General features: G+C 41.9%; 1 protein-coding gene and 1 long non-coding RNA gene across 2 annotated transcripts in view; one reads left to right on the top strand and one right to left on the bottom strand.

The window, feature by feature from the left end:
* LRP5 (LDL receptor related protein 5) overlaps nt 1–27955 on the bottom strand; it is a 133036-nt gene that overhangs the window by 68067 nt on the left and 37014 nt on the right. Inside the window, exons 3-5 of the mRNA XM_088525915.1 lie at nt 16169–16366; nt 10903–11099; nt 9492–9623 (exon numbers count right to left, since the gene is read on the bottom strand). Of these exons, the coding sequence (XP_088382041.1) occupies nt 9492–9623; nt 10903–11099; nt 16169–16366 (527 nt within the window). The remainder of the gene's footprint in view (nt 1–9491; nt 9624–10902; nt 11100–16168; nt 16367–27955) is intronic.
* LOC148594533 (uncharacterized) lies at nt 11022–15207 on the top strand. The gene is made up of 2 exons (XR_015913444.1): nt 11022–11068; nt 15018–15207. It is a non-coding gene; the product is annotated as an uncharacterized LOC148594533 (long non-coding RNA).

Here is a 27955-nt window from a genome sequence, read left to right as displayed (position 1 = left end):
AATTGCACATACCATATTTTTAAATGTATTATGTGCACCAAGAAATACACAAGAGATGGGCAGGAAGGGCCTCAAAATTTCTTCCTTCCATAACGTCTTCTACATTAAAAAGCCCCTGTGATGGCTGCAATAGCAGCTGGCAACACCCTAGAAGGATGTTTGGTGAAGAACAGCAAGGAGAAATAAGGCACTTGGGGATATTATCTGATATTATCTGGGAAATGATGGGAACCACCTCAGCAAGAGGGGCATACGTCTCTGCCAAAAGGCCGGCCAACCTGGTTAGGAGGGCTTTAAACTAGGCGAGAAGGTGGAAAGGGAGTGTCACACAGACAGGGCAATCAAGACCACACAGCCAAGGTCAGATGGCATCCAGCGGGAGTATGGTAGTGGGGGAGTGAGAAGAGGATATGATTATAGAGGGTCCTCTTTCACCCCTCCCGGGGAACCTGCAGGCTCGATTACTTCCCTGAAATGCCTGTACACCAATGCACGAAGCATGGGGAATAAGCAGGACGAACTGGAGATCTGTGTGCGGTCCCAGTGACATGATCTCATTGGAATCACACGACTGGGGCGCTGCCATGGAAGGCTATGTGCTCTTTAGGAAGGACAGGCTGGGAAGGCGAGGTGGTGGAGTTGCTCTTTATGTGAGAGAGCAACTGGAATGCATGGAGCTCAACCTGGGGGTGGATGATGAACAAGTTGAGAGCTTGTGGGTAAAGGTTAAAGGGCAGGCTAACATGGGAGACACTGTGGTGGGTGTCTGCTACAGGCCACCTGACCAGGATGAGGAAGTTAACGAGGCCTTCTATAGTCAGCTGGATGTTGCCTCACGGTCACAGGCCCTGGTTCTCATGGGGGACTTCAACTACCCCGACATCAACTGGAAGGACAACACAGCCAGGCACAAACAGTCCTGGAGGTTCCTGCAGCGCATTGATGATAACTTTTTTGATGCAGGTTGTGGAGGAGCCAACGAGGAGAGGTGGGCTACTGGACCTCGTGCTAACAAATAGAGAGGGACTTGTAGGAGATGTGAAGGTGGGGGTAGCCTCAGCTGCAGTGACCATGAGTTGGTGGAATTCAGGATCCAACGAGAAGGTGGCAGGGCTGTAAAGTAGCCTTGCGACGACGGACTTCAGGAGGGCCAACTTTAGCCTCTTCAGAGGCCTCCTCGGAAGAATCCCACGGGCTAGTGCCCTAGAAGGAAGGGGGGCCCAAGAGAGCTGGTTAGTTTTCAAGCGGCACTTCCTCCATGCCCAGCAACAGTGCATCCCTGTGTGTAAGAAGTCAGGCAGAGGGGGCAGGAGACCTGCGTGGATGAGCAAGGAGCTTGTGGCAATGCTCAAGCAGAAGGCAGCAGTATACAGAATGTGGAAAAAAGGACAGGCTCCCTGGGAGAAATACGTAGTCAAGAGAATGCAGAGATGCGACAAGGAAAACTAAGGCACGCTTGGAACACAATCTGGCAAGGGATGTTAAAAATAACACGAAAAACTTCTTCAAATATATTAACAGCAAAAGGAAGATCAGGGAAAACATGGGTCCGCTGGTGAACGGGATGGGTACCCTGGTTATGAATGACACAGAAAAAGCAGAGTTGCTGAATGCCTTCTTTGCTTTGGTGTTTACCAAGGGCAGCCCTTTAGAGCCCCAGGCCCCAGGGACAGGAGAAGAAGCCTGGAGAGAGGAAGACTTGCCCTGGGTAGAGGAAGATTGGGTCAGAGACCACCTAAGGGAACTCGATACCCACAAATCCATGGGCCCTGATGGGATGCACCCCAGAGTGCTGCGGGAGCTGGCAGATGCCATAGCTAAGCCGCTCTCCATCATCTTTGAAAGACCCTGGAGAACAGGAGAGGTGCCAGAAGACTGGAAGAAGGCCAATGTCACGCCAGTCTTCAAAAAAGGCAAGAAGGAGGACCCAGGCAATTACAGGCCAGTCAGCCTCACCTCCGTCCCCGGAAAAGTGATGGAATGGCTCATACTGGCCGGTGTCTCCAGGCACGGGAGGACAAGAAGGTGCTCAGGAGTAGTCAGCATGGATTCACCAAGGGAAATCATGCTTGACTAACCTGATAGCCTTCTATGATGAAATGACCGGCTGGATAGATGAGGGGAGAGCGGTGGATGTCGTCTATCTCGACTTCACCAAGGCTTTTGACACCGTCCCTCACAACATCCTCCTGGGCAAGCGCCGGAAGTGTGGGCTAGATGAGTGGGCAATGAGGTGGATTAGGAATTGGCTGGATGGCAGAGATCAGAGGGTGGTGATCAGCGGTGCAGAGTCTAGTTGGAGGCCTGTGGCTAGTGGGGTCCCCCAGGGGTCAGTCCTTGGTCCAGTCCTGTTCAATTTATTCATCAATGACCTGGATGAAGGCACAGAGTGCTCCCTCAGCAAGTTTGCTGATGATACCCAACTGGGAGGAGTAGCTGATACCCCAGAGGGCTGCGCTGCCATCCAGAGGGACCTGGACAGACTGGACAACTGGGCAATGAAAAACCTCATGAAATTCGACAAGGCCAAGTGCAAGGTCCTGCACCTGGGGAGGAATAACCCCAGACACCAGTACAGGCTGGGGACCGACCTTCTGGAGAGCAGCTCTGCGGAGAAAGACCTGAGTGTCATGGTGGACAAGCTGACCATGAGGCAGCAGTGTGCCCTCGTGACCAAGAAGGCCAATGGGATCCTGGGGTGCGTTAAGAAGAGCGTCTCCAGCAGGTCGAGGGAGGTGATCCTGCCCCTCTACTCAGCCCTGGTGAGGCCGCATCTGGAGTATTGTGTCCAGTTCTGGGCTCCACAGTACAAGAGGGATGTGGAGCTGCTGGAGAGAGTCCAGCGCAGGGCCACAAGGATGATCAGGGGCCTGGAACATCTGCCCTATGAGGAGAGGCTGAGGGAGCTGGGCCTGTTCAGCCTGGAGAAGAGAAGGCTGAGAGAGGACCTGATCAGTGTCTATAAGTACCTCAAGGGAGGCAGTGAGGAGGATGGTGCTGGCCTCTTTTCAGTGGTGGCCACTGACAGAACTAGAGGAAACGGCCACAAAGTGAAGCACCAAAAGTTCCACATGAACTTAAGGAAAAATTTCTTGACAGTGAGGGTGACAGAGCACTGGAACAGGCTGCCCAGAGAGGTTGTGGAGTCTCCTTCTCGGGAGATCCTCAAAACCCGCTTGGACGCAGTCCTGTGCCACGTGCTCTAGGTGATCCTGTGTGTGCAGGGGGGTTGGACTAGATGACCTCTAGAGGTCCCTTCCAACCCTAAGCATTCTATGATTCTATGACCCTGCTAAACTGCTTCACCAAGAGCATCAGGATAGAAAATAAGGGAGAATGACTCTTGAAATGCTAGAAGCTACTGTCTTCTTCCCCAGTTATGAAATGATTTTTCATCCAGAAATGATCTTGGACACAATCCCTGGTCCCTAAGTGAAACTTATGGATCTCAGTAGGGTCAAGCTTTCCCGTCCACAGCATCCCGTACATTTCTTTCATGATGATAAATAGATACAAAAGCACCTGAGAACAGGGAGCAAGGAACAAGTGAAACTTCAGGGAAGAGGAAAAAAAGCCAACATCAAAAATAGTATAGTTTATCTATTTAAGGGCCCAATCAGGCAGTCACCCTTGTATCAGGGCATCTTCTATACCTGCATTTAGCTGCAGTTAATAAAGGACCTGCACTTTCAAGGAATATAAATACTCTTATTCCCATTATTTCTCCCCTAGTTTTCCCCCTCTGTTACATCTCAAACCAAGGCACGTAATTCCCAACACTGAAAATGGCTAAAATTTTCTCAAGTCTTAATGTCCTAAAGGCCAGGGCCTGAACTCAACCTGAGAAGACGGGAGCAGCCAACTTCTGGTGCAGTGCTCCACCAAATGCTTGCTGCTGTCAGACTGTGGTTGCACTTGATGTGCAGTGGTCCAGGCTGGTGTTTGTGCAGCACAAAATGCACCTGCAGCCCAACTGCTCACGTGCCTTCTGACCAACAGGTTTCTCCTCCTGCTTTCAATGACAAGAAAGCAGGGGCTCATGGTTTTTCCTTACACAGACGAAGGGAAAGTCAGTCTATAATTAAACTTTGAAGAGATTTCAATTTAAACAATGCCTGCAGGAATATATAAAAAATATTTTTTTTGGTGAAAGTAAGCACAAAGAGCCCTCTCAAGGGAGATTTAAATTTAATAGGAGAGGAATTTAAATATAACAAATGGGTATAACATTCAGAGGAATGCTTGATTTATTAAAAGTAAATCCAGCCACAGCTTGCACAGGAAACAGAAGTCACTCAATACAGAAGAAGCTGATAAAATAGCGGCAATGAACCTGCCTTAAACTGGAAAGTGAAATACAGGCAACCTGCAAAATTAGAAAGAAAACTTGACAGAAACAAATCCCTCCCCTCCAGACCTTAGGCAAGATAAAGTTGCCAGAGCTACTGTTCACACCATTTTAGGAAAACGGATCAAAACCTGCACACAGACCAAACAGAACAGTTATAATGGAGCTGCATAACAAATAAAGCTCTGTAGTTTACCCATATACTGTAGCAAAGCATTATGCATTTATTGAGAAACAAGAATTAAATGGGAAAATGGTTTTAAAGCCTCAGGGGAATGCTGCTTCCTGAAATTACTACATGGATCCTGGACTGATTTTCAGCTTACAAAGCTCTGAGTGCCTCTACTAAAGTTAACAGATTTGTTATAAATAATATTAGCTGAAGTCCAAGCTGCTTCTACTCCTTACAACTCTGTAGCCATAGCTACAACTTGGTGGGAAAGGAGCAGTATTGGAGCCCTCACTCAAAATAGTTTGTGGTATCAGCCACAGATGACAGGTTTTTTAATTCAGTTAAAGTAATTTTAGTCCAAATCAGGTTGGCTTATTTGGTATCATGATACCAGAAAATGATGTGCAATGAGAGGGAGAGCCTTTGCTGCTTCATGTTGTGTTTTCAAAAGAGGCAATTTAAGAAGCTAGAGGGACCTTTTACTGGTAAACAAGAAGCCATATCCACTTTTAAGAAAAAAAGATGAGGCTTTTGATGTTCATCTCTAAGGCCTGCAGCAATAGCTGTATGCTAGCAATGGTGAATACAGCAAAAAACTATGTATTTTCCAGAAGGAAATAAAAAAGACGACAGGCTGAACACTATTTACAAAAAAGGACTCAATCTTGGAAAGATACATGCCCTATGGTATGAGGGTTTAATCGTAATTAGCTGACAAGACACATCACAATCCTCTACACTTGTCTGAATGTGATTAAATTGAACCACATGGCAAGCCAAAGGAGGGAAGGAAAAAAGCAGGAGGAGTCATCCAACATTTTGAGACTGCACCTCTTTCTGGCTGAGTCAAGCAAATTCACTCCAGAAAAGCAGAACAAGATGGAAAGAGCCTGGTTTCCATTTTGTCTGGGAATATTCACATCAAGTGGTGCAAATTATATCAAAGCTACACCAGAGCTGTGGTCAGAAATAGATGAATTCATTCTGTTTCGTGGGTCCCAAGGAAAAGAAGCCAAGAGAAAAGACTGCCAGAATAAAAAGCATGAGGAAGATGAAGCTGCTCATTCTTAAAAACCAAAAGAAGATGACATGCAGCTACGACCTCAAGATTGCACTGCAGGCTAAGCAAGATTCATATGGCTTGCTATGGGAGACAGGATGCAAGCTATGTCTTTCTCCTTGCATTTCAAAGCACTGCTGGGTCAGTAATCACACTCAGCAGATCCTACCAAGGGAAAGGAGAAGGAGCACCTTTGTGACAGCAGCCCTCACCAACATTGTAAAACAGACCCAGGAACACAAACAAGTTGGTTAAAGATTAATGTTAGATAAATGCAAGGAAAATTAAAATAATAATTAAAAGAAAGAAAGAAAAAAAAAAGCCCCTCAAAGTCATTTAAAGTCAAAAGTTAAGCTACCGTTTGAAACAAGAAATTTCCATGTTCAGTCTCCCTGGGAGTTACAGGGTCTAACAGCTGCTCCTGTGAGGCTGCGCAGCCATTTCACAGCAGGCCTGGGGCTCTGCTGGCCGTCACATACTGGGATTTCACCAGCTTCTAAATGGACAAGAGCAGGTCTGAACACCTAGCTGAAATTCAATATTTGGACACATCCACAAAGATCATATTTTAAAATCCAAACAGCAGCAAAAATAGCCCCAGTGCTGCTACAGCTCTGCTCAGAGACATGCAGTATAAAAATATAGCTCTGGTTTCCACATAAAGTTGGATCAACTGGGGGAAAAGAGGCCTTCTTTCAAATGTTCAAATATATATATATATGATATATATATTTCTCCCTAACAGGAGAATGGAAAGAGCTCAAGGAAAAGAAGGATAAAAAGAAGAAGGCAGGCATGCATAAAACACCAAACTTTTTAATGGAAAACTCTTACCATTTTTTCCTGTGCTACTTAACTCTTGTTCACAGCAACGGAAAATACTTTTGCATTGGCAACTAGGTTGGGTTAAGTGTGTTGTGAGAACTACAACCTTTTACTGAGCAAGCCCGCGATAAACCAGCTGACCTTAACAAGGAGGCCACAAAGCAGCGCACCCCTCGCACACACGTTGCGCTCGTTCCTCCCTGCAGAGCAGAGCCCCTCTGTTGAAGGGCAGCAGCGAGCACAGCTGGATGGAATTAGCACAGTTCATTAACAGTTCCTTTCATTCGAGGGTCCCAAAGATGTGCACAATTCTAGCACATCTAGCAGCTTGCCCGCCTTCTGGTAAGGGGATTTAATAAGTCCAAAACTCTTGGCTGGAGTGCTTACTTTCCTAAGGGCATGGTCACATGCAGCTGATCCTCATTCCAAGTTGTCCAGCCTCTGCTTGTTGGTACGGGGGCTTCAAGCAAACCCAGAGCATTTTCCCTGAACTGCTTCAGGAAACAGCTTTGCTAAGATGATGAGTAAGATGCAAGGTTGCAACCTCATCACCGAACTCTAAAACAGCCAGAAATACAATCACCTTGGCTGCACCTTCAGAGTTCAAACACAGTGAAGAAGAAGCACATCCACACTGGGACAAGGGCCACATTGCTAACACCTTTCTAATACCACACCCGCCTCTCTCTTCCTAATTCAGCTACACACATTGAGGGACAGGAGACAGAAAGGAGAAAGCTTCAAAAACTAAAGTTTCAGGCAAAAGGCACTTTGTTTTCATGATAACCTTGTAATTATGGCCTTTTATTCCTTTTACAAGTACAAAACCTGTCCTTGTATTGCAAACAGCTCCATGCAAGCAGTTCTCTGGGTACTTTGTAAGGACTGGTTCATGTTGTCAGTGAACACAGGAGGCCACAGACAGACAGAGCAAAACAGACCAACAGCACAGGTCTGCAGAGATGCAACTCCAGAGCAGCTACCTGCATAAAACAAGTAGGCCTTCACAGAAAGCAACTTGTACTCAAGGCCAGCTGCAAACTCTCCCCATATACAGAGCAACAGCGTAGAACCACAAAGAAAGCAAGAACAAACCAACACTGGAAGCCAAAACTAGAGAATGAGAGGCAATTTACATTGATAAAGTTCTCATAGCCTCAGCAAACCAACAGTTTTGCATTTGGAATTAGAGCAAAAATCCAGAGCTTTGGCGTTTCGATGCATGAGGACACAACCTGTAACAAAGCACTGAGCGGAAGAGCCTGCCAGGGAATTCTTCCTCCCTTACCAAGGCCTATCACCATTCAAGACACTTGCTCTGCAGAGAGCTTCAGAGTTCTCTCTCACATCCAAATATTCTGCATATGTATACTCTTCAGGACCCAAGAGCTGAAGTCACTTAAAAGCCTCAAAAGGCTTTTCTACACAAGAATACTTACTTACTTGTGGAGCTGTACAGTAACATCATAGTTGTACCTGTAAACTCGGCATGTGGGCACAGATTTTTGAAAACTAAGAATGCCTTTTCCTCTTAGACACAAATCTTGGTACCATTTTGCAATTCACTTAAAAGCCTAATGTCAGATAAGCTGATAATGCTTGCCCAATCTAATAGGGAACAAAACGGAGAGGTGGTCAACACTGCTGCAGCCAGAGTGCCCAACACAACTATCACAAAGGACTCCTACAAAGAACAAAAAGTCAGTTCCTTGCAAACAACGAGTTAATTAATAAGAGTGGAAAAGAGAAGCACATGGATGTTGGCATAAGGCAGACGGGACCACAAAAGATGTGGGGCTTGGGAAAGAAATAATCCATAAAACTGAACCAAAAGGCCACATTCTTATGCAAAACCAGACTTCCTGTTCCCATCCCACTTTTTTGCCCTCCTTTGACACAAAACTCTTGACAGACTGTCTGGCCTGACAATGGAAAGGTGAAAGCACAGCCTAAGCAGTTGCTCCTGTTTGTGCTATCTGCCAAAATGCCAAAGCAGCCTGACCTTCATTCCCCACTGCCAGAAACACGGGGTCAATATGGATGTCTAAAAGGGTGTCCTGAGCATTCAGCAATGTTTTTTAAAAGCTGTGAAAGGGAAACTTTCCAGGGCCAGAAGAAGGGAAATGAAAGGTCTTTCAGCAGTTGCAAAAACTACCTTATAAGTCTTTCAATCCCAGCAGGATGAGCTAATGAAGCTGGCCCTTAAACTCTGTAGGTTCAGTGTTAAAATTCTGCTTCAAGCTCACAAATGAAAACAGTCTATTATGCTTGCTTTAGCACTCAGAGGAATTGAGCCACATCAGAAAATGACTGTACTCCTCGTATTAGCGAAGTCTTTCAGACCACTGGCAGAACTTTCTTCAAGACCCTACCCTGCATGTGCCCCCAGCCACAGCAGGGTTAATCCCTCATTTTCACAAGGGACATACTGTAAAAGAGGCTTCCTGATTGATCATAAGAAGGAGAAGAAAAAAAGAAAAAAAAAAAATCTCCAAGCACACATCTTGCCTCACGCAGCTTATGGATACACAACATACACCCAGTTATGCTCTTCAGTTCAAACACCTAAACTAGACCCCAGCAAGTTTTCCCTGTGTCTTATCTTGTGTCTCTCTTGGACAAGGAACAGCCCAAAAGGAATGAGAAGAACAATTAACCTTCAGCAGCAGTAGAATGACATTTTTTGTTGTTATTTTAATTCTATTTTAGCATTTTTCCATACAGATTATTTATTCATAAAACTACAGAAAGCAGGAACAACGTAGGATGTTACCTCTGAAATGACCCAGGAGTGTATGGACTTAGTTTTGACCAGCCATGCCGGCACATCAGTATCCAGAACATGTCATAAGCAAATTGTCCTTTGAGACAACTGGAAGGCAACGGCAGAGTCAGTGCTACTGCATGAGCAGCTACTAGCCAGTGCATGGGGAGCAGCAAACCTCTTGCCCATGGTCCACTGCCCAAATGAAAAGAAGTCCTACAAGAGCTTCCTGCAAGAGACTCAACTTCTAAGCAGCAACTTCCACGCAGCAAACCCAACTCAAGCCAATGCTGTTACTGTAGAAAATCCAAGACATTCCTACCTGATTTGCAAGTCCTGCCGTCATCTTCCAGCTGCACTCCCGTGGGGCAGGCACAACTGTAGAAGGGGTCTCTCGGAGACAGCAGGCACAGATGGGAGCAACCACCATTGTTTTCTTCGCAAGGAGTGTGAACTTCAAGAAACAAACAAACAAAAAGTTTCTATTTTATTTTTAGCGGAGTCCTAAAGCCTTCCTCCTTCCATACTGAACTGAATTGACTAACACCGGCTTTAGTTAGTGCTAAAAGACAGAGGAACTACAAAATAAGGAGTATTTCGTATTCAGCCTTCCACCCCAGCAAAAGCGTCTCTTGGGGAGCGTCTAAATTGAGATGTTCAAAAGATGATCTTGAAAGAACTGGCAGCTCTTTCCCACTATACAGTTCTCCAGTGTTTGTAAAGCTGCACATTGCTAAGAACTTGGGACACCAGTGGCTTTGTCAAAGCCTGGCCTTCCAAGCAGCATGATAAAAGAACAAGAGAGTGCGAGTGGAGGAGCACCCAGTTCTGCAAGGGAAGGAACAGTATAGGAATGTGTACATTGCAGCAGTTCTGGATATTATTTTTTCTCATCACAAGCTTTTCACAGTAAGACATATCCCTGAATTAACAGGAAATATAGAAAGGCAACATGCAAAGTCCCTTAGATACTACTTCAGCTTTAGGAAAAGCAGACAGAATACTTTGTCTTTCTTCTCTGTTCCTCAAAAATTTTAAAAACTAAACATTTTGAGGGTAGAAGAACAAAAATGACTGCAAGAGATGAAACATGAAACTGTCAAATCATTCGTGCTTTGAATGAGCATTTAAATTGCTTTAACATAAAAATAAAAAATTGTGTCTAATTTAGCTTGTGGTACTCACACCAGCAGTCACTTGTTTACTTTCAAACGTGCTCATTGACATCCTATATACTTTATTGCTCCTATAAAAGCATTATCTTTAGGAAAGGAAACTTTAGGGCCGGCTGAAATGATAGGGCAATCCGACTGGCAAGAGTATCTGCCGTAAGCAAGAGCTGGTTCTTCCCAAGGCCGTTGCGTTACTTGAGTTTTCCACTCTATTGCTTTTTGATCTCTGCCTTTGCATCTGCCGCTCTTAAGTCTCATTCTCACAACCACCCCACGCCAGCCTAGACAAATCACCCTCATGCAGACACAAAATGCATACAGACTGATTCCATTCTACATTCTCCACACATGGCTTTTATTGAGGACACATCATACACAATGAACAAAAAAAAGAGAGACAGTATCTGTTTCATATAAAAGCTCAAGACTAAGTCCCTCTCATACTTCAACATTCATTAACAGACTGAATATTATCAAGATCAATTCTGGACTGTAGAAATGATTGTTTTTCTGGCCAAATAGATCAGCCATTTGAGAAGCTTAGAGAAAAATGACACATACAGTATGGCTGTCGGTCTGGACTCAGGACCTGGATGTCCATCGGTGAATAGAGGGCACTCAGTATTTCTCTCCTTTTTTCTCCTGTCCTTTTGTTACAGGCATGAATGGAGCGTGTCTGCCAGTCTGTCCAATACAAAGTGTCTCCAGACAACGTCAGTGCGAACGGGTGAGTGAGACTCCCTTCAACAACTTTTTGCCTAGGTCAAAGAAAAAGCAAGAATTAACATATAGAGCTTTCACTAGATACACACAGAAGAAATGTCAATGTGTTTTTAAATACTCATCTAAAGAATTATCCTCTTTTAACAAATAAATTGGAACTGGAGATTCATCTGGTAATGAAAGCAACAAGCACATGGAAAAATTAAAACAAGTTTTTACAGTAATCTGTAGGAAATGCATTTCTGATGCATTTATTTTATATCTTCATAAACTATTTGGCATATGTCATCCTCTGTTGCATCTTAAAAACAACTACCAACCTTCATACTTCTGTTACAGACTTTTGTCTGTCTAGACCTTGAAAATAAGTTTTCCTCTTAAAACACATCAACTTTGAAAATCCTTTCAAACAAATCACTGCTCTCAGCAGCTATAGCAGTACAAGCTTGAGAATTCCTCTCTGAGAGACCATGTGGAAGAAAATCAAACACCTAGTTTTAGTGACCACAAGTTACATCACATTAGCATGCTCACGGGGCGCAATGGCAGGCACCTTAAGTGATGCGTAACGTAGACATGAAAATTTGGACTTTGTTTAGCTTCTTCATAGCAATAAGGAAACAAACATAGTGTTTCATAGCAACAAACTATCTGATTCAGCTCTATACTGGCTTCTGTAAGGCCACACCAAAGTCCCCTGACAGGACTGGGCAAACACGCAGACACAACGACCTCTTGGAGGAAGCAGCTCTGCAGCACGCTCCTACACTGCACTCCGCCCAGTGAACACATCACTTTTCTGTCCTCTCATGCAACATATGCCAAGTTGACCCAAGAGACTCAAGCTTCCACATTTTGGCTCTACCAGTCATACCCCATCCTTTCTTACAGCAGGAAAAAAACATCTTCAGAGTCTCCTTAAATTATTTCCACTCAGCTTGACCTACAACAAAAACTTTCTTTTCAGATTATATTTTAAAATGGAGAGCAACAACTTTTCCTGCAGAATCACAAAGTCACAGACTGCTTAACAGCATCTAAAATTGTATTTAGTCTAGTACCAAGACCAAACTTTCTTTCCTCTGCAGCGGCCCACACTGCATTTAAAAAAAAAAAAAAAAAGTCAGCTTAGTGATTTTGAAAGCTCAGTGTTGCAAGATCCCTTAAATATCTTATTCTTCACGTAAGAAGCTCCAACTCGATGACAGATTTCTGTTAACACATTCCCTATTTCCTTGCCCTTCTCCTGCCCCTTCAATTAACTTTTCCAGGCTGGAGAGTTTATTCTCCAGCAGTGTTTTTGCAGACATTTGAAATACCAGAGACTTTGCAGGATGTCCAATATTCCTACTGGTGTGGCTCACAATAAATCTGGGCCTGAATAAAGCACCTGCTCTTCACTCTGCTGTAATTCGGTAGAAGGCTGCACCCTGGGCCTCCAGGTGAAAGCTAGAAACTTAAGGAAACTTCACATGCAGAATCACAGCATCTTCTGTGATTAGTCTATCTTTTATGAAATCCTATTTACTTTTGTCAGGCTCTGCCATGAAACAAGTCAACAAAATTTCATGTCATCCATCACGAAAGCCAGACTCTATTCAAAATCATATTCCTTATTTTTGAGTGTTCTTCCTTTCATCATTTATTATAAGAGGAATTGAAAGTTGCAAATCATGCAACATTTCCAGCATATTTTCCTGAACACACACATTGCAATAATTTTGTATAATTCACTTTCTGCAATTTTGGGGCATTTGCTGAGAAAAAGCACATTTATTTGACAACTTCTCAGTCAAAATAATATGAACTCAGTTTCACAGCATTCAAGGCTGCTTCATTTATACTGAGGCAGACATAAACCTTCCTAACCACTGTTCTGATATAGTAAACCAGTATTCAGAATTTCCATTACACAGCTTTAGGAAAGCTCAAGTGTCAGCATCATCCTGAGGCAAAGTGAGGAACACATTTTCATACATGTCTAATCACATCTGCAGTTGCCTTGTTTCCGTAGAGTTTGGGGAAAAAAAAAACAGCTACCACTTGACAGAGAAACGATTCTGTCCTTTTCATGGGCGATGGCAGCATCTGCATTTTCCTGGATAAAGGGTCCCCCCCAAATTCTTCATGTGTTCACCCTGTGTCACACACAAAAGTTGCTTTTGCAACAAATTGCAGGAAAAAGAAAACAAAACAATTCTATCTTTTGTGTCAGAGATAAAATTAAAAGTGCTCTTAAATTTCTGTCCTTCAGCTTATACTAATTCTCTCACCATAAAACATATTTAAAAAAAATACAAACATGGGTTTCCCTTCTCATTCTCACCTTTACTGTTGCTTCTTGTTACCCACAGCATTGGCTGAACTTGCTGAAATTTCTAGTGTTGCAGCACTTATTTGTCACTATTTGTCACTATTTTCCCTCGTTCTGATATTCCAGATATTAAGACTTCCACTCTCCCGTCATGATATCCCTAATATATGAAAGGCAGGTTGCTCCACTACAGAGAATGCCAACTTCCATTTTATTTGAATTCTGAAGTGATTCTGGGATAGGAGTAGAAGGGTTTGAAATACCAGAAGATTTCTTTGTTGAGAAGTCTGTGAGAAATTTATTTTATTCTGTTTAAAGACCAGAGGCCACTTCCTCCCTCACACTTATTCACATATGAAGCAGCTCACTTTTCTTCCAATTTTATTCCAAAGGTATTTTCAGCTTTGAGAAATAATAGAAAAAAATCTTAAAAAAAAAAAAAACCCTTAAGGTCAATATTTGTGGAATTTTATTACTATGCATAACATTTTAAGAAGGTAGTTTTACCATATAGTGACATTATAAAATATACATTAAAATATACACAGGCATTATATTGGACAATGCTTTAAAAGTCCCTATGCAGCTGTAAAAATAAAAGGGCTCTCCGAAATGCATCCCGCATGGGGACAGCCTGACACCAAGCATATATTCAAGCTCTCCAACAGTCGAGAGTAAAATATGCAAAGAAAGTATATTAATGCACAAAAAAATGTTTTTTTGCATCCAAGTGATGCATGCATTATTTTTTTTCTCCTAAATTATCAATTTCCCTTATGGTACAATATAAAAATACATGCAGCTCAGGGACATGGAAGTAGACATGCACTAATCTGTCATGAGCAATTCAGACAGACTGCTGGGATTAGTGTATAGTCGAAAGACTTGATCCCTTACAGGTTGTCTTTTTCTTTCTTAATAAAAAGAAAATAAAATTCTCTTACTAGTTACAATTTCACGTTTTGACACACATACATTTTCAAGTAACTTTTATACAATTAGTATGTGTACAAGAAATGCAGAATCAGATCACAAACTTTCCCATCTGCTACCCACCCCCAAATTAGAGAAATATATTTACATACACGTTTGAAAAATTTGGTATTTTCTTTCAGCCTATGAACCTGCACTGTGCCTTTGAGCTCCCACTCCCTTCTGAAAAAGCTTTTTCCCTTGTCTCTACTTCTGACCATCACTTAGTACTTGTCATTTATTACAATGCCACCATTATCTAGCTCTTACATAGTGCTATCAATGGAACTTAGAGTGTTTTATAAAGGATGTCAATATTGTTATCCATCTTTTATGAGTGTGAAAATCAGGCACACAACACATTCCTGTTAAAAAAAAAAAAATTAGAAAAGACCATGAAAAATGCAGTGTTTTTGCAGTGAGGCATATTATGCCATTACACAGATATACACACTAAATAAAAATTAATCATGGCAAAATGATTTCATAAGAGACATATTTTGGATGCTTTAAAATACATAAATTGGCACTATATAAAAGTCATTGTAATTTCCAATTCCCCTTAGGGGGCTGTTGACACATTGAGATAGCAACCACCAAGACAAGTGACCATTCAAATTGCATTTTACCAGATTCCAGCATTCCTCTGTTTATTTCCTCAAGGCAGACTTCTTTAGAACGAGTGCCAAAATCTCAGCATCCAAAGCTGTGTTGCAGGACAAGAAGATTCAAGCTGGATAATGGAGTTCTCAATATTTCTTGCTCTTTGCTTCAGTGCAGAGCAATAGATTCCACACTCTTCTGTGATGGCAACAATTGTCTGTCTAACTTTTTAGAGAATGCGTTACTTTATCACAGGAATATAGCGTCACTTCTCAGAACACTACAGCCAACTGTATCAACACAGCACTGTGAGGCCACTCCTAAGCACTTACTTTGGCCTTTCCTGAACACCAAAACAACCCCAGTAGCTGGCAGGCCCTACTCAAGGCAGCATCACTCTTTTTTTCATCCAATCAGACCAAGAGCATTTTATTAATCATATATAAATGAACTGCTGTGTAGCACTCAGTAAATCACTGACTATTCAGCAGGATAATTTTTTTTAAAGTACCTGAAGATCAGAGCCAGTGCAGAAGGCAGAAGTTGGCTTCCTTGGCAGGACATTTCAGTGGCAGATGACACCCAACCTGCCCATCAACCATGGGAGAGAATTCAAAGTACAAACTGAAACATCTAGGTCTGGCCTGTCTGAAGGGGCAATCTCTGTCTCTCCAGTGGGGATAGCTGGACCTGAGCCCACTGGACCAAACTGCCATCCTGTGCTTTCCATCAAGCCTGCAAGAACAGCAGCTTCCAGCTAACTCTGTCTAAAACGAGCAGAGTTTGGTTAATTTATAGGCATGCCATGAAAAATATCGTTGGATAAACATCTCTCAAGATACTATTGAAAAAAAATGACAATAACAATATTGTAAAACCCCAGCAACATTAGTTAAATGTTAGATTGCCTACGGCCAGTGATAAAGATTTCCAGATATTTTCAAGATAAATATAAACTGAAAAAAGCAAAACTATGCTGTAGAACAAGCTTATGAACAATCCATAGTGAAATGACACAAATACATTTACTTCAATTTATAAAATGAGTTTTATGACTGTGGGAGGCTGCTTTATTTTTGCAAAGTTATTAACAGTTGGGTTTAGTGAGAACAATAAGGCCCTGCCACTGTTTTAGATTAATGTAAATGCCTCAGTTCAAAATGAATGCTGGGAGATAAACAGTTCACAACATACTATTAGCTGAAGGGAACTTACCTAAAAGAACCGTCCAGATTTGCTCTATGGATGAAGCTCAGTTTTGCATCAGCCCAGTAAAGTTTCTGCTCATCCAGATCTATCGTGAGGCCGTTGGGCCAATAAATATCTGAATCAACAATTATTTTCCGTGTGCTGCTGTCCATTCCTGCTCGCTCTATCCTGGGCGTTTCACCCCAGTCAGTCCAATACATGTATCTAAAAAAAAAAAAAAAAAAAAAGCAGAGACGCACACAGATTAAATCACAGTAAACATTGCTGGCTTTAGGAACCGAAGGGATAGCGCCTACCCACAGGGAGGTGATTTAAGCAGCCTTAACAGAGACACTAGCAGCAGTTGTCAGCGGGAAAGGACCAGAAAACCAAGGGGCAGCAAACTGAAGTCTCCGTGCAAAGCTGAGGGGAGAAACTGTCTCAGCAGCAGAGGACACTGAGCAGCCACCTGGTAAACATCAACCAGGTTGCAGCTTCATCACGCCAGGGGCACAACTACAACACAGCTGTCCCCAAACACAGCCATCAAGAACCTGCTTCCTTAAGCAGCAGTAGCAGCAGCTGGGCTGCCACAGTTCACTGGCCAAAGTATGGAAGTAAATTGCCACTCATTTTGGTTTTCCTTAACAAGCCAGTGTGTAATTTGCGGCAGTGCCGGCTCTGCGATGAGGCAGCTATTGACAAACAAGTGAAGCCAGAGAAGGGCAGACACAGAGGAAGGATCTGCACAAGCTGCTGGCATATCAGACTGAGAAACTGATCCGACCAAATATTTCTTTTTGGCCAGACCATTTTTCAGGCAAATTAGTTCTCTGCTCTTTTTCACCTGCACTAACCTCAACTACTCCAAGGCCACCTGGAATCATTTCTGCAGAAATGAGGAAGGACAAAAGGAGCAGGGGACAGACATCCACTGTCCCTGCTCCTGGAAAGAATCCTGTAATTTCTGCACTTGAATTTTCAGACTATTCCTCTCTCCTACATCTTCCCTGACTTACAGGGCTATGAGACCACTAAATACACTGCAATGTCTTCATTAAGTGGATCTTAGATCAGGCACAAATTCTTAAGAAACACACCAAAGTCAACACAGGAACCATCTTGATGCAGTGTTATCTTCTGGATCTATTCCAAGACTAATCTAACAATCCAGAACAGTCCAGAATATGACTGGGGATGTTAAAAAATAACTGACTGTTAAAAGTTGACCAACTATGACAATCCTGCACTTATTTGTATACTTATATGCATAATTGCAGACTATAGAGGGGTTGACACCAAAATAAGAAATTCTGTGGCAGTTATTTAAAAGCAAAACAAAACAAAAAGACAAAATTAGCTACATTCCATTATACTTTAAAAGCTGGCTAAAGCGAAAAAAGATGAACAAATATTCCCAAAGCACCGGAAATTACTCTCGAGAAAAGCCCTCTCCTCAAGAGTCTCATTAAAATAGGTTTGCACCCTGCCCCAAAGCTCAATGAACCTGGACAAAGTCAGTGAGCCAGAGGGCCTCAAACAAGTATCTTCGGTCGACAAAGACCTTTTGGATGATATTAAAGGGGCTGCAGCATCTGCCCCGTCCCTGCCAGCTGTGCCCCTATTTCCTAGCTACTGTGGGTTCCCATGAAGGATACCCGGGACTGCACAGACATTACAGGACAAAAGTGGCATGTTTTAACTTCATACCTGACTCTAAACTAGTTGATGTGTTGGCCACAAACACCTACACCCCAGGTCTTCAGTCTGCTGACAGGTGTAACCTGCAGCCCTCAGTACTGCACAGGCCATCCAAAGGTCTACAGAGCAGACCTCATGATCCTTTTTCTCCCACTATACTATTGAGGCTTTTTTGACTTTTTTTGGTCAAATAACTCAAGGCACAACCCAGCAGCTGACATGAGAAACTAAGAAGCCATAATATGTCATGTTTTAAATGCTTGTCTTTGTGGGATGTCCAAGAAAATTCACACTGTCAAATTTTCCTTTTTTACCCTCCTCTATTTTAAAAGAGCAACAAAGCCAGTTCAAATTAAGTACAAATATTATGCTGGCTGAGATATCCTATTCTGAGATTCAGCTGAAAACAGAATTTTTCTGGGCAAGTTCTAAATCCTGGAAGAAATCCATGCTTGCTTATTATGGAAAGAATGACACAAGCTTAGCTGCAGCAGCACCAGCAAGCTCTACTGTAACAAGAAGACTAGAGTGAGAGTTTATCGGAAGAGTGAGCACAGGGAAACGGTTAGAACAGCAATAAGCTCCTGAATCCTGGGACATGCAATGGAAATGACATGCTCACAAATCTGGTTAAGCAGTAAGGAAAAGCAGCCAGCTGAGAGGGCCTTTATTACTGGTACTGCAGCTAACGAAGCAACAGCACCAAGGGAAAGGGATTGGGGGAAGAAGAAGAAGAAGAAGAAGAGGCAGCAAGAAAAGGGAAATTTTTCTCAGAAGCTTGAAATTCTCAGATGAAGAAGCTGAAGTAACAATTCGACAAAGCACAGCTTGTAAACTAGCAAAGTAATCATCATCATCATCATCCAGGATATTTATCTAGCATAGATGGATATAGATGTACTCATTCATAGGTCAAGCACCACCAGATGAAAACTTCAGGGCTAGAGAAACCCAAAGAGAAGCAAAGGTTTTATATCTATTTACCAATAGCAGAAGGACAATCCACTCCTGTATCTATCAAAACTACAGGCATGTAGTTCATGGCAACAGTGCTCAACAGAGAATAACAAGCCTCCGTACAATGGAGAAACTAATTATTTTAATAGGATCCAGTAATAGCTATTAAATATTACAGTTTGCATCTTGGGATGCACTGGGGAAAACAAGGGAAGAAAAAAAGAACATGATGAAAAGCTGAGGCCAGGTGGCTTATCAAAGAAAAATCAGGTTAGAGCTTAAGTGGGTAGGGGTTTTTTGTTTGTTTTTGTTGCTTTTTTTTTTGGCAGGGGGTCACAGCTACACAGTGCAACAGTTACATAATGCATTCTGTGAGGAAATGATTTTAATTAACCTGATACTAACTATGCATTCTTAACTGGTTTAAACACTCCTTAGGAGAATAGAGTGATAACCGAGATGCACCAGTACAGAAGTGGGGAAAAGGCAGCAGGGATAACTTCATTACAATTTTAATAAGTCTGTTTTTTGTTTTGTTTTTGTTTTGTTTCTGTTTGCTTGTTTTGCCATGAAGTGTTCAGTGACAGCTGATGTTTTTAGCTTGTTTTTGTTCTTCAAATCTAACCTTGTTGGCTAACAAACCTTAGGTATAATTTTCATTTTATTGAAAAAAATAATAGTAGGATACATAACCCAGACAGGATTTCAGGAATATTCACTAGAACATGCAAAAAAAATGCCAGTCCAATATTATTGGTGCTATTCAAATGCTTCCTGTTTTGGGAGCCTGTTGAAAAGATCCATGTTCAACAATAAAGGAGAGCCTTCTGTGGGCACTTGGGTGGGGTTTTTGTATTTATTTCTCCAGATTAAACAGATTAAATTTCCTTGGGCTACAGCACACTAACATCTGTAAGGAGCAATTACAAAAAAAAGCAAACAAACAAACCTAGCAAACAGCATCTTAGCACACATTAGACAAACTGTGTTTTAAGGACTGATATTTGGTATCACAGGAATTTTGTATCCCATTGGGACAGCAACAGGTCAATGAAAGCAGAGCAACACTGTGGTTATTAAAAAAAATAGTTTCTAAAGAACTAATTAAAAGTTAGCAAAAACAAATTCACTGCTAAGCAATAATCATAAACAAATACTCTTAAAAGTAAAACCACAGAGCACTAGAAAAGCACAGAACCAAAAGCAGCTATGGGGCAATCTCTCAGCTTATTTTTATTCAGTCCTCTGGGAAGCCTTAAGAGCCATGTACCATTTTCTTTTTACATTTACATTTACCCATGTAAAGGGATTTACCCTTTACATCTCAGACCTTTATTTTTATTATTGGGTGTTTTATTTTCTTTTTCCTTTTGGTTTTGAGAGAGAGCATGAGAGATTAACCTCTAATAATTGTATCACAGCACTAGCACCTATTCTGTTGCTAGGGTTTAACCATGCCTGGCTATACCAAACAGCAGAAACAAAGAAGAGCAAAAGCCAAAGCACCAGCAGGGAGAAGACATAACTATGTGCTTCTTTCCGATCACACCACCACTAACAGACCATCAAGTTCCTAAGTCAGCAGTCAAAAGTTTACTGATTCAGTCAGTAAACTTGGGAGTTTATGAAATTCAGTTACTCATCTATAACTAGTAGTAGGCAGAGTAGTTCCAAGCCTTGCCACCAAGCTCTCTAGCCAGTAGTCAGTTTGATTCATGCAGCACAACCATGGTCAGCAAGCTACTGCATTTTGCTATATGTTTAATTACCCCCTTTGAATCAGGGCTTCCACGGTGCTTCCGTAACACCAGAAGAATAGGGCTTGTGAAGCCAGCAGGTTTTAAAGTTGATAAAGTGCACCCAGCAGTCTTACATTTGGCTGCTTAACTCATTTTAAAATCCCAGGTGCAGGAGCGAAAACAGGATGGAGACCGTATTTCCCTTCAATGCTGAAGCTGCAGGTCATTTATCATTTCCTGGTACTTCATCCCCCCCATCATGGTGTTTGACAAGAGCAGAAATTACAGCCCTGCCCTCCCAGAGCAGCGGTGTGAGCTGGAAGCTGTCACAGGTGGGCAGGGAGCCCACACTGCCCCACACTGCTTCCATCTCCCATAGCATCACTGCCAGGTCTTCTGCAACGTGCTTATACAAAGGGAGCCGGGTGCAGAGATGATGTAAATCGGTGCAAACCTCTCATTTCAACAAAGTTCTCCAACTTATACAAGCCTAGGGCATAAATCGGGAGTTTACAGGAAACTGCCCTGAAGCTTAGATTATTTCACATTTAAAGCTTACTTCTGCCATCCTGTTATTTAACAAAAAGAAAACAAAAGCGAAAGAGGAGTAGAAAAAAAATGGGAATGATAAGCTGCAGAACTGACACACTCAACTATGAAATTGTGTATGTGCTCACCACCAAATGAAGGCCATTCTTACCTAGCATTGAACTGCAAATTACTTGCTCAAGTTATCAAATATTTTACAAACACTGAGCTTTGTAACCTAGATGTGCTTTACAAAACACAAGGCATCAAAAGATCTTTCTACTCCAGATCAAGAATATGTATCCTATGTGCAACCCTAACCATGGTCAAAGATATATTTAAAACAAAACAACCACCTCAAGATCCACTTCTCCACTATGGCCTTCCTACATAAGGGCTTTGATTTTCACATATGTTCTTTTAATTAAAAAAAAGACTCTCTTGTATAATATGCAGAGACCGAGAAGGAAGATGAAATGTCAGCCGAGACACAGCTGCACATGACTGCGACGAAGTGCTTTGCAGGAAAGCTCACATCTTTTCCTGCTCACCCATGTGGACAGGAGTGAGTGCTTCCTCAGAGGCAAACAGGCACCTACTCAACATAGCTTCAGCAGCCCGTTAAAGAGCCAAGTTACATGATGCACCATAAAGCTGGAGGATCTTTGGAGAGAGTTTCTCAGAACCTTCAAGACAACTTCTAAATGCCCTGCCCTGCAGGTCAGTAGGATGCAGATACTTGCTCAGTGGGCAAGAATCATCTCCAGCTGATCTCTTCCTGCTCAAAAGTCAGAAACCCAAAAACACGAGTACGCATCAGTGGGACTGGGCCACGGAGCACCGGAAGGACCACAGATAAAAGGTTTCTCAGGCTGTCCCTCTTTGATAAGTTATCTTTAGGACTAAATCTGACTTCAGATTTAGATTCAGATAGGAGGCAGCTCTCCTGCCTCCACTTCACCATTGTCCTCTCAGGAAACCACGTTGCAACTAGGCTGACACCAGAGTTTGCAAAGCAGCATTATAAAATAAATCAGGAAACTGATTTCCTTAAACAAACGTCTTTCAAATGTTTTCAAAGGCAGCAACCCTTTTTAAACATGATAGTTCCTTGAGCTCATTCACAATGCTAGACAGAAACCTTGTACTAGCACAATTAAAGAAGAAAAAATGAAGGAGGGGGGCAGGGGGAAGAATGAGCAGAAGGCCAGAATTCCTTTTCCTTGGGAAGAGCTACAGCTCCCACATTGCCTGGGCAGGGACAGCAGGTGATACAGTGAATCAGGATGCTCTGCAGCTGCCTAAGGAGCTGCAGGCCCCCAGCTGGGAGATCCTGCCCTAGGTGAGCATAAGTCACACAGCAAAAGAATCAATGAGTTGATTCAGGAGATGAGGATTGTAAATGAACTCAGTGATGACTTAGTGACCTATGCCATCCCATTTTTAAACATCATCTTAAAAGTAAACAAGAAATATTTCAACATGTATTCAACATGATACTTGGAAAAATCCCTTTTTTCAGCTTAAATTATTGCTTGATTTTACAAGAAACTACTTACCTATACATATACCTTAAGTTAAACCAAAGCACCAAAGCCACCCATTCATGATCAGCAGAACGGCACAAGACCAACTAAACCAATGCGCCGTGTTTGCCATCACTTCTACATTATTTTTCATCTACTCCAGTTAGGCACTGCACCATCAAGACCTAACCACCACAGAGAAATCCAGTCTTCACCACCCCTTTGGCCCTAGAGCCAATGGCAAAACCAAAGCTACATTCCTGCCTTCTCATGTGAAGCATGAGGCAGCGCACATTGGCATTGAGACAACTGGACCCATCCCAACATTGCAATAATAAGCCTCCTTCCATTCACCTAAAAATGGTGCAAGGATGGGGGAAAAAAAAAAAAAAGGGATAAGAATCATATGGTTTCCAAATTACTGTAGGTGGCTAAATGTGTGCAGTGCAAAGCAGCTCAGCCACAGGTCTCAGCCCCTCCCTTCACATACAAGGAATCACAGGAAGGAGAGTGCTTAATAGGAGAGGGATTTTTACCAGGGTTAAGAAGCCTATAGTCTTCCACCTCTTCCCCAAACACTTCCACTTGGGAAAAAAAAAAAAAAATCCCCATGGCTTCTGCTCGCTCTGAACAGGGAATTCTGCTCTCAAATGAAGCAAGAGGTTTTTTGAATAATTCATGTCCCTTAGTCATATCTATGAGCAGGAAGTGGAGAGAAATAAGAGGGACAAAAGAGAAAGATTAAGCTTTTACAGAGAGGCTGTCACCATCAAGGGCATCCATCTGAAAATTAGAGTAAATAACACTTCCCACAAGAACTTCAAGTTTCTCATGCATGAGACTATTTGCAGCTATTCAGCCACACAATGTATCAAAAGCTTTCCAGCTACCAGAAATTACACCAGACCAGGAGACTCTCTATGACTCATAACCAGTTTTACGGTTGAGTACTTTTCTTATGTTTTAAGAAAACAACCATACTACTCATACATTCATGCCCATTACAGTGTTTCAAACAATTAACTTGAAGTATACGATTATTTTGAAGCTTAAAGTTAACTACTTGGACACATAGCATATAAATTAAACTCTGTCTTTCTAGGGAGAAGTAATCTAGAGTTCCTCTCAAAACAAGATCACCTTCTGCATTTTAACCAGGTAACCGCAACTAAGCCATGCTCAAAAGCATAATCTTTACCCTTGGCATGTTTAATTTTTTCCTTCTCTAATTTTTTTAGTAACAAACTTGTGTCAGTAGCATTCTCCCTCCTCTCAGTGGCTTCAAGAGAGATAAGATCAGACCAATGATACACCGTTAAAACACATCTCGCCATACAAAGCAATTTAAACCAGACTATTCAAAGCCTCAGTCCAATGCAGCATACATAAACCTGTGCTTGGGCACACAGATGATCCCAAAGATTTCAGAACAGGAAAGCCAACATGCTTAACTTAATCATGCAACATAGTGTCGTGTGGGGCCAGGATCTTAGTAAATCAGCCCTAAACACCACTCCAGTTCTACTTAAGTGCAGCTGTAAACACCGCTGTGAATTATGTAAAAACAGCAACAGGTCTGGCTCATGGTGTTTTTGTGGCACTGAGGAAGCACAGGATTAGCACCTAGGTATATTTGAGACTTCTTCAGACTCTAAACTAAGGGCTTTCTAATCTTGATAGCTATCCCTTCTGAACACATTTTTATATCCCACACTTGTCATACTTATTCATCTCATCCTTTTCTTCAGTGTCAAAATACACCTTATTAGCCAATGGCAGTCATTGCGTAATGTTGAGCTAACATACCATAAGCAAACTGGAGAAGGTAGACTAAACTAGGGAACACAAATGCTTCCTAACACTATTCAGAACCTGACTAGACTTGTTTTAACTTCTAAACTAATGACCACTCTGCAGTATGCCAAAGCTGATGATTAATAGCTTTATCCTTTGTAGCCAATAATCTTTTAATTGCTGTTTTCTAATTTGCATCTTTCTCATTTCCTTCCTTGAAAGCCTCTGTCATTCTAAAAAGGGAATGCTGGTACATAAATCAAGGTAGCGACTGCGCTACCCTACTTGCACTCCCCTTGTTCAACAGGACAAAATATCTTTCATGACATTGTATGAAGAACTAAAACAAGGGAGGAAATATAGAAAGATGCAGCTATGTTTATGCATTTCCTCTGCATTTTTTTCAGCCAACCAAACAATTTTAAAGGTCTTTGGCTCTCCGCATTTCCATGAAGAGCGGCAGAGCAAACATTAACAATTTCAAAAAGGTTTGAAACACAGAGAGCTGAGTCAGACAACAACCAGGGCAAAAATTCTTCAGCAGTGTTCTCTTCTGAATGAGCCATAACACAGAAAACACAGAGTAAACCTGAGGAACAAGCTTGCTCTACGTAATATGGCCACAGCCATATCACAACTAGGAACTCCAAGTTTTTTTATGCAAAGTGGATATGTCTAATAAATTGTAGGCTTTAATAACATCAACTAAATCACCTTAGTTGAAATGGTGTCCCAAATTTACCTTCGTTCCCATTTAGCAGTGAACAGAAGGTCTGTGGCTGCACTTCCAACTGCTCAGAGCCAGGCATTACAGGTGCAAGGCAGCAGAATCTCATGCTCTAGATTCAGAGGTCCTGGTCATAATGCCCTTACCTACACACTTCTAGGCTGTTCAGATCCAAGACCTTCCCTATGTAACTGAAAATTCACTTGTCTTGGCTATGCATTTACATGTTCTTTAGAAATTTTTCTTTTGAGGAAACTAAAGTTTCCTTGCATGAACACAGAGTAAACACTTGTTGCTGAAATTCTTTCTTGCTTCTTCATACAACATTTGTATGATTTTGTTTCTCTTCACTTGGCCATACAAAATCTTTCTTTAGACTCAATTAAAGTACACTAGCTTGAGTTTTTTTAGAAATTGTTGAGCCAAAAGCACAGGAACACTTAAACAGAAACTGCAAACTCAGAAAGTTTAGTCTACTGGATCTCCCACAAGTTGTTTACCTAGCAAGAATATATGAGCATATAAGTACTGATGTTTTTGAAATAACATTGAGAACTTAGCCATATAGCTTCAATTAAAACAAACTCAGCTTCACATACAGCCCACATCTGGCCTGGGATCTGAATGCTCAGACCAAATGGCCAATGAAGTTGCAAAAAAATATTTTATACTCCAAGTACCTGGCCTTTACAGAGATGTTTTTAAAACTTTCAGAGTGGTTAGATATTCTAAAATCTATTGCCAAAACACAGAAGCCCTTAGATGACCATTAACTCTACAGAAGCAAGGCAGGTTGAGTGTGGAAAGGATGAAGTTCACTTGAAAAAAATGTCATTTTGCCCGAAACTTCCAAGCTACTATTTAGCAAGCCTGCCAAAACAATCAAAACACATGCTTTTGCATTTCAAGCCTGACATGGCAGAAGACGAGGCTTGGGAAGGAACCTCTAAAGTCAGCAAGTCCATCTCTCACACCCCAAGGCTTGGTCAATCACACCTACAACATTCCTGATGCAGGATCAAATAATTTGCTCTTAAAAGTTTTTAGCAATAGAATCTCCTTAAGTCCACAGCAGACCAGGCTAGAAAGTACTAAGCGTAAAAGAGTAAAATAGTAAAGGGAATTTGACAGCTTTAAAATGGCAAGGCTACTTAGAGCTGTGGAAAACACTGCCTGGGGAGGTCATGAAGCCTCTTCTATTTTACCATAAGTTCTTAGCCTTTTGCCACTAGCAATCTGGTGGCACTTAGCACTGTCCATCTGACTACATAAAGTTATTAACAAAGAAAACAGTGGGTTGGGTTTTTTGTTGTTGTTGTTTGGATTTTTTGTTTGTTCCTTTTTTTCTTAGTAGTGCAACCCATCTTTCTTTCCCAGAAAATAACGGAAGATAAGGACCTATTGACTTTAGGGTAGCTCAAACCCAGGGCCTGTTGTGCCTAAAACCACAGTGGGGACCACTACCGCACAGACAGCACCTAAAAAGTATTTCAGAACCACCACATGAAATGAAATCCCCATAAAATTACTGTAAACTTGAATGTTTTACTCCACAAACAAATATATGCAATGTGTGATGTATTGATTTATTAAATTCACTATGTTAGGCCAACTGGCATAGTTTATTTGGGCAAACTTACATTTTAATCAATAGGCCCCTGTGTGATTACTGAATACTGGATTTGTCACTTTATTCAGAATGGCAGCTCTATGGAGGTTGATTTTAATAATCCATAAGGGGATGAGTGGGTTAAGCATACATGTATCTTGCTAATTTATTATCACATAACCACTTAAAGTTTATTTACATTACTGCATTGCACTGAATTAGCACACGCAAGTTAAATGGGCCAAACATTTACCTGTCTGCCACAGGTGAAAACCAATAGTTAGAGGCTGCTGCAACCATGGGGGGAAATCCTTACAGACTGCATTATCTCAAGCCAAGTCCAATACCAGCAAATACACTAGCAATGCAAGCACACCCAAGGAAAGCTCCAAAGATTCGCCATTCTGTCTTCATCTCAAGCAGTTATGTCAATCAAAACAAAGTCTTGGAATGACTGGCTCACACAGAGATACGTAAAGTTTTGGTAAATAAATCCTATTCCTTATATTAGCTCAACCCACAGTTTCTTTACAGGAGTAAACGCAAGATACTTAGAAACAGAGAAGTCATCCAGGTAAGAGTCCATGTATCACAGACCTAGGGAAAGCAAAAGAAAGATATGCTACCTCACGTGCATCAGGTGACAACTTCTCAGGGTAACTTCTTAGCATGCCAGATTTCTACACTTAGCTTTTGGACACAGTTCTTAAAAAGCAACATTGAGCAAAGAGTTGAGCATAGTACAACGCCCAGGCAGCAGGAAGCAAGGCTGAAACAATGTCTCCATTGTTACACTTACTGGATACTGGGAGTTTCAGAACTAGTGCACATCTGCTCTGCAAGACTATTTGTACTGTTGCACAGAACTGCCTTCCGAAGTCACAAAAAACAAACCACGCCTGTATCCCTTCTCCTTCCAAATGCAAACAGGAGTCAGATTTGCAGAACTACTATAGCTTCACCAGTGGTACTGGAGGATTGAAGAAAAGTTCTCCATTGCAACTATGGTCCCTCTCTGTCAACTGTATGATTTCCTTAGGAGCAAGGGACTCTGACTTGCCACACATCCTTGCAGTGCTGGCACAAGAGGTCTTCAGTCATTGCTGCGTTGAATATCAGGCCAAATTGACCAAGAGTATAATTTGTGCACAGGGACAGTAATTAGCATGTGTGCACGAGTGACAGGAACCAGGCAGAGATAGAAGTATTTTCAAGAGCACTACAAGTATCTAA

The sequence above is a fragment of the Tinamus guttatus genome, unplaced genomic scaffold (genome assembly GCF_059628265.1).
Source record: "Tinamus guttatus ecotype Peru unplaced genomic scaffold, ASM5962826v1 Tinamus_guttatus_pri_ptg000240l, whole genome shotgun sequence".
Taxonomy (NCBI): Eukaryota; Metazoa; Chordata; class Aves; order Tinamiformes; family Tinamidae; genus Tinamus; species Tinamus guttatus.
The sequence above is the reverse complement of the archived record's forward strand: the minus strand, read 5'-3'. Positions and strand labels throughout refer to the sequence as shown.